The sequence below is a fragment of the Halyomorpha halys genome, unplaced genomic scaffold (genome assembly GCF_000696795.3).
Source record: "Halyomorpha halys isolate HHAL.00 unplaced genomic scaffold, Hhal_1.1 Scaffold1472.1, whole genome shotgun sequence".
NCBI classification, from domain to species: Eukaryota; Metazoa; Arthropoda; class Insecta; order Hemiptera; family Pentatomidae; genus Halyomorpha; species Halyomorpha halys.
In genome coordinates this window covers 65,533-73,547 of record NW_027104804.1, presented here as the reverse complement: position 1 = coordinate 73,547, position 8,015 = coordinate 65,533, and the positions used below count along the sequence as shown (strand labels likewise).

Genomic DNA, 8,015 nt, shown 5'->3' with positions numbered 1-8,015 from the left:
TAAACAATAAATAAAATTAGGAAAGTTTTTCTTAGAGAAAAGCATTCATGACTTTAATTTGATGTAGAAATCCTAAGTAGGATCTAGTATTTAAAAAAAAAAGACCAAAAAATCTGGTTTAATTTTAGAATTAGTTTGGTAAATGTAATGTCTAATAGAATCTTGGGATAATTTTTGATATTGACAGCGAGTAACACCATTTTGAAATATAAATAAACTTCGATTTTAAGTTATTTTATCAACTTTACCTTTTTCATTTACAGACTTGTCCCACATTCAATACGTCCTCGAACTTGGCGTCGTTGTAAGTGATCCTTACTTTCCTTGGAACGAATATAGTAAGTGTGAAGATTGGATTATTTTTTTATATACAATAATATTAATGTATATCGCCTTATTTGTTCCCTATTTCCTCTTATATTAACCCCATTTTAAAATAACTTTGAGATTTATTCCATATTAAATATATTTAAGGCAATGAGTAATCGATATAAACATGTATATACAAAATAAAAAAAAATTAAAATATTACAATTCATTTTCAAAATTAGTAAAATATTAAATAAAACAAAATAATAATAAAATGAAGTTTACTTAGAAATAATACCTCTAAATTCATACTTAATTATACTATTAAAGCTACAATAGTTTTATTTATTCAAGTATAGAGGTATACAAACAGGAAATGACAAACGAAAAATAAATAAAATGTATTTAAATACATAAAATTTAATTACAAATCAATAAAATATACGATAAATAAATATAATTTATCCGTAAATATTTTAAAATACATTATATTAATTTAAAGAAGTCAGTTTCAAATTTTAAGATATCTATCCTACGTTATCAAAAAATATTTTAAAAGATATTCAATGGTTTAATGACACTTTTTAAAATTTCACCTTATTACTTTCGTCGTTTACACAGGTCACTCAACAGCAAATCTGAGCCACTGTCATTTAGAAATTTAATATGAACTAATTTTGTATAACATAACTTTCTTATGTTACCAATGATTCTACATTTACTCTTCGCTTCAACCATTCCAACTCAATCTCTGATGTTACCAACGGATTTTCCTATGAGCTAAATCAGTGGTTCACGAGCTTTTTTCGTCGCGGCAAAAAAAAAAATCTACCCTAATTCAACCATTTCGTCCAATGGGCACTAGAACCGAAGAAAAAATATTTCTCTCAAAGAATGGTGCCGAATTCGTAGGATTAAAATAAATCCCATCATATCGCCTCTACCCTTCGTGGTAAACCTACCAACTGTCCTACAGGACCCTTTAATAATGTTGCTCTTACCCATGTCGAACTGATCCGCTACCTTGGACTACACCTGAAAAAACGACTAATCAATAAACTGTGTAAACTTCCAATCTATTACAAATGACTGATCTAAATGACTATAATAAGGCCTATCTGGACATACGAAGTTGAGCTTTGGGGCTTCACTAAACCTTCCTCTCGCTATCTAATCCTTAAAATCCAAAATCCTTCGTAAAATCCTAAACGCTCCTTACTTCGTAATAAATAAAATCATCCATCAAGACCATAGTGTTTCGTAACCGATCTAGCCCAAACCTGATAACTATCCTTCCATTATAAACTCCTTAACCACCCAAACCCATTAGTTTATAACCGTCCTCTTCTATTCCCGACAATCCTCTGAGGCGCTTGAAAAGAAGAATGCCTCGAGGCATGCTAACGTGGAAATGTTAATAGAGTTCTACCCGTGGTTATTTTCTCTACATGCCTGTGTTATACCATCATAATCTGACATAAAATTTACTAAATGTATTTTTGTCTAAATGCAGTTTTAAATGTAAATAAAAAAAATGATTAAATATAATTACATAAAATAACTAAAAAAAAAATCTTGAGAGAAAAACTATTTTAATTTTTATGAATGACTATTCAGATCATTGCCCGGTTCTACACCACATACATTCAAATCTTACTCCTAGACCCCCTCCCCTTTCACTGGTTACAGGACTGGTGAACTGGAAAAAATTTTAGACTGATCTAGAAAACGTATTTGACTTAAAAATTTCATTAAAAACAAAACAACATATTAACTCTGCTATCGAAATACTCTCTAGATCGATAAGAACTACTATCACTAATAAAACATAAAAAGTGTTCGGGAAAACAACTTACCTGGTCACATACAAGGCTTATTAACAGAAAAACGCCGGGGAAGAGCGAGGTGGCACAGAACAAGTTATCCTTCGCACAAAATTCATTACAAAACTTTGACTAACATACTAAAAACAGAAATTAGAAAACACAGAATACAAAATTTCCAGAACTTACCAGAAAACCTAAATACCACTGACAAATTATTATAGACAACTACTAAAATACAAATCCTTCCACCATCTACTTCTTACTGAAAATAAGACTTGGACACGATCAGATGAAGAAAAATCTCAAATTTTCGGCAAAAACCTCTTTAAAACTTTTAACCGCATAAAGCAGAGATTACAATTCCACTCCAAATGACATTTCCTCCTAAAGCCATTCATCCCTCAGAAATAATAAATATCATCCAACAATTTATTTATTGACATTTACAACTGTATATAAAATACAACAAGCAAATTTGAAGTAAGATCATAATGATATGATACAGCATGTAGAGAAACTACTTAGTAGTAGAACTCTAAAAAAAAAAATCCACTAATTATCTTCTTGGCAAACCGATCCTAACCGTAACCCTGACCTCCTGGACTTCTTCATACACAAAGGCTTAGGACCTCTTAAGACGTCCCTTTCACGTCTTGATAACCTATCCTCAGACCATAGTCCTCTACTTATATCCATATTCCCAATTCCTGCATTTCCTCCACCCTCATTCATAACAAACCCAGTAAACTGGAATTTCTTTCGCCAAATACTAACATAGCAAATTGATCTCAAAGTTTCCCTGAAAACCCCTGAAAAACTAGACGACGCAGTCCATTCCTTCACAACCATTATACAACAAGCTGTCTGGTCTGCCTCCCTACCATATAATGTCCTAAAGAAACCCAAGACAAATCCTCTACCACAACATCTCATGAACCTCATCCAGATTAAGCACCAATACAGAACATTATGGCTACGCACTAGACATCCAACTGATCGTCACTTATATAATTATTACAACAAACTAGTTATTGGCTTACAACAAGAGAAAATTGGCTAACCCTCGATCCAAGTCTTTCAATTCCTACCTCACTTCCCTTTCTACTCACGACAATTCCCTCTGAAACATGTTTGAAAATCTAAACATATTTCTCTCCCCTACAACGAGATGATTGCACATGGGCAGCATCCCACGAAAATAAAGCCGAAGAACTAGCCATTACCCTTTCTCACACATTCACTCCTCACCCTGAACTGCATTCTGACCAAACTGAAACAATTGAAGAATACCTATCGTCACCAATCCCACTTTCCTTACCTCCTAGAGCAGTTACTCCTTCTGAGGTCAAATATCTACTCAACATGTTAACTCCTCGTAAATCTCCAGGTTATGATCTTCTGACTCCTCAAATCCTTCGCCAACTTTCTCCCAAAGCTATAATATTCCTTAAGTATCTCTATAATTGTATCATAAGAACAACCCACTTTCTTGTTCTTTGGAAACATTCCATTATAACTCTTTTTCCAAAACCAGGAAAACCTCCTAATAATCCTGCTTCCTATAGACCTATCTGCTTACTTTCAATCCTCTCAAAATTTTTTGAAAAAATCATCCTAAAACGTATCCTATTCATAGTTGAATCACAGAGTTTTCCCGCACATCAGTTTGGATTCCACCCTAGGCACTCCACATTTCAACAAGACCTCAGAGTCGTTGACTATATCTCTTCAGCTCTTGAAAAGAAACAATACTGCTCGGATGCCTTTCTGGACATAGCGCAAGCTTTTGACCAGGTATGCCGGATTGTTTTTCAAGCTCAAATCCATATTACCCCAAACCTTATACCTAATCTTAAAGCTCCTACCTCTCAGATCATTCCTTTCGAGTTCGCAGTGGTTCTGAGTACTCAAATATCAACCCCAACGAGACAGGAGTTCCCCAAGGCAATGTCCTGGGTCCTGTCCTCTACATCCTTTTCACTGCTGACATTCTCATCACTCCAGACACGTTCCTAGCAACATTGGCCGATGATACAGCTATTCTATCCTCCCATCCCGATCCTGTAACAGCCTCATCTAATCTCCAAACACACCTTACCCGGATTGAGCAATGGTGGAACCAATGGCGGATAAAAGTCAATGAGTCGAAATGCACCCATGTGACTTTCACTCTCCGCCGCAGCTTCTGTCTACCTGTGACTTTTAATAATATTCCTCTACCCAGATCCGACACAGTGCGATACCTTGATTCATTTCAGACAAATGACTCACCTGGAACCAACATACTAGAATTAAAAGACAAGAACTCAACTAACGATTCAGCCAACTATACCGATTGCTCAGCCGGACCTCTCATCTCTCACAACACCTCTATCCAATCCTTGACTGTTCATATCATACCATGTTATTCCTGACCACCAGTTTGGATTTAGAACATCCCATTCTACCATATAACAGTGTCATCGAGTGGTTAATGTCATATCTTCCAAATTGGAGCGCGGAATGTACAGCACGAGAGTCTTCCTAGATGTTGAACAAGCTTTTGATCGATTCTGCTCTATGAAGGTCATCAATTCCCTTTCCCCATCAAATCACGCTCTTTACTTCCCATTCACTACAACAAATTATTATACACTAAATAATCAGACCAATTTGGACATATGGAACTGAGCTCTGGAGCTCTACCAAACCATCAAATTCCACAAATGGAACATTCTACATATTTACTTATTGTATTTATTATTTTGTACAGTTGTAAATTACATTAAATATACAAATAAAAAAAAAAAGTATTTGTTTTTAATTTAATAACAGTTAAATTAATACTTACTCCCTCTCTCAATAAGAGAAAAGTGGTTATAATGATAAACTATTTGATTTTCCTGTTTACAGATTACTGATAATTTAGTTATGTGTAGGTTTTCTAGTCCTCAGCTGTAGCTGTTTATTTCGTATAAAATATATTTAAATCAAGTTTTGTTATTTTGAAAAGATTGTTTCACGGTAAAAATAAATGATGTACCTCACTATTTCAGGAAAACACATCATGGAAATACTGAACGAAATCGATAGAGCATTAATTGCAGCCAAAACTGAACATAAAGAATTACCGCCAAACTATAACGAAATTGTGAACATAATGAAATCGATTCCCAATGCTTATGGAGCGATGCTGTTCAAATTAGCGGTTTTTGGTTAGTATGGTTTATCTGCATTATATTTTACTTAAAAATTTTATTTCATAGTAAAATACAAAAGAAAAAATCCTAGTTTTATTTATTTCATAGAGTTTTAAATTTAAAACCTTTTGATTAAATATAATATGCCTCTTTATTTCCACATTCGATATTGTATAATATACACATACAGAATAATAACGTGATTAAATACCGTTCGCTACGGAGATTTTCTATCAATTACTATTTTTATTTAAGTTATCATAGTAAAATTCTGTTTTTTAATAAAATGAAATGAAAATCAATCTATATTCTGGGACACTGATGCCCTAAGAATAACAATTTGGAATAGTTTTAGCAGCTTTTGTCTGGCCACATTAACTTTTTAATATAACTAACCGAATCTATTACAATATTTATACAAAATAAAATATGAACAAAAATTCACATTTATCCAAGTTTATGGTTTTCTATTATTCACAAGTTCACCAAATTTTGATAATCTAGGAGATGGACATATAATTGGCGTTTTCATAAAGTTGAGCAGGAGGCTTTACCGATGGATATGGGCAAAGTGTTCCAAAATGAGGTAGCTTGAACAGTAAGGATTTTTCAAAGGAGGCTATGCGTAGGGATATAAAGATCGGTTGGTTGGGATCTTGTGTTTGGGTGAATGGATAAACGTATGGTGAGGAGGTAAATGATATAGGAAGGTTTTCTGGTTATTAGGGATTGGAATAAAACTGCGCCAAGGAGGTTTTGTTTCCGGATACTGGGATAGACCCAGCTTAACTCGGAATAGTAATGAGATAAATGAGAACTCCGGGGAATACCGAAAATGAATCTTAAAGCAATTCATCAGTTTTTTATTCTCTTTTCCTGTTCAATGGACAGTCCTCCATACACTAGGCATCAGTAGTCGAAATGTGGGAGAATAAGTGAGGATACTAGAAGGTGACGGGTACTTCCAGGAAATGAATCAACAGATTTTAGGAGCTGTTTTAGAATTTTTATGGTTTTTCGAGTTATTTGGACAATGTGGCTCTTCCCATGTTAAGTGCTGATCAAAGAGGACTCCTAGGTTTTTTATGGTGTTTTGAAACTGAATAAGTATGTTGTTGAGGTATAATAATCGATAGTAAGGGAGGGAATTAAGGAAGGGTTTTGAGCCGATGAGAATGGTCTTAGGTTTTGCTGGATTCAGGCTCAATTTATTTTCAAATGCACGACGGTGTATACTGTTAATGTTTTCCACAAGCTTACAGGATGCTTCGATCATGTCAGATGGATGAAAAGATATGTATATATGTAGTTCGTCGGCATACAAATGATATAAAATAATTTTTTTTTTTATATTCTTACATTTTTGTTTTCACAAATCAGATATTCTATATTAAGTGCTAAGTTCAACTAGTAATAAGATTTTTAAAAGTAAACAATTATTTATATTTTTTAAATATTAATCATTACGATGATAATATTTTTATTTATTCTTTTTTGGGGAGAGTGGCGTATGACTTATGTCAATTTAGTGAACGATGATAAAAAAAAATTAAGTAAAAAATTTAAAATTTCAGGCTCAGCAATGGAACGACTAATTGAGACCCATGTAAACGGATCAGGTTTCTATGATCGAAATTTGACTTCAGTGATACCTGAAAATTTATCTTTTCTATATAGTATCCAGGATCAAAATATAGCCTCCTTTATACCTGAAAATACATCAACAACATCAAGTATCTATGATGAAGATACATCGACCATATCTGATACCTTCAGTCATGGTAAGTATAAAAGATAGGTAAACTGTCTTAACTTTAATTATTTACTATTTATAAACCATGTATAATTTAAAAGTATGACATTAAATAGAAATAGTAAATGTAACAAAAATTATCGGATACCAGACATTGCATAACAACTCAACTACAAATACTCAATTCTCAAAGGTTATAATAATACATTTGTGCTTTCATATAAAAATGTTCAGTAGGATCCAGTATTAAAAAAAAATTGATTTCTAAAAAACTAGATGTAGTATAATAAAATATGATTTTAATTGATCAATAAAATAATTTATCATATAAATAAATAACTTATTTACTATAAATAACATATATTTATAATTATCCTTCTACATAGAGCATAAGGGATATTTTTTTTTTCAGAAAATTCATCAGATCCATTTACTGATGCTGTCACCAACTTTATTAAAAAGTACACCAAAAACTGGATATATAAGAAAAGTGGTTCGTATTCTTTTTCACAATGTATTAAAAAAAACAACTATATTTAATAATACATATGTTAGGTTAAACTAATGATTTAAAATGTAACATTAAAGGTTTAAATTAAAGTTTTTTGTTGTGTTTTTTATCAGAGATTTTTCGCATCAATTTCTACGCATATTATTTTGAATGAGCGTCATAAATCATAAAATAATTATCTTTAAAATGTTTAGTATTTGTTTGGAATAAATTATTACTCCAAAACTAAAAAAAGACTCTTGATTTTTTATTGTATCAGTACAGCTTTCTACCTTCAATGAATTTAAATATGTTTTAAGGAAAAATACATCTCAGCTTTACTTAGAGTGAAGAACATTATAAAAAAAAAATAATAAAAAATAAAAATAAAAGATCAAATAAAAAAACTATCAAAATAAAATTAGGCAAATTTTTCTTGGAAAAAAAAATACTCTGAT

The 8,015-nt window shown here is 32.1% G+C and overlaps 1 protein-coding gene across 1 annotated transcript in view; it reads left to right on the top strand.

The window, feature by feature from the left end:
• LOC106689804 (uncharacterized) overlaps positions 1-8,015 on the top strand; it is a gene marked incomplete at both ends in the record, with an annotated part of 120,523 nt that overhangs the window by 47,062 nt on the left and 65,446 nt on the right. Inside the window, 4 exon segments of the mRNA XM_014434987.3 lie at positions 264-338; positions 3,304-3,522; positions 5,171-5,329; positions 6,889-7,095. Coding sequence (XP_014290473.3) covers positions 264-338; positions 3,304-3,522; positions 5,171-5,329; positions 6,889-7,095 — 660 coding nt within the window.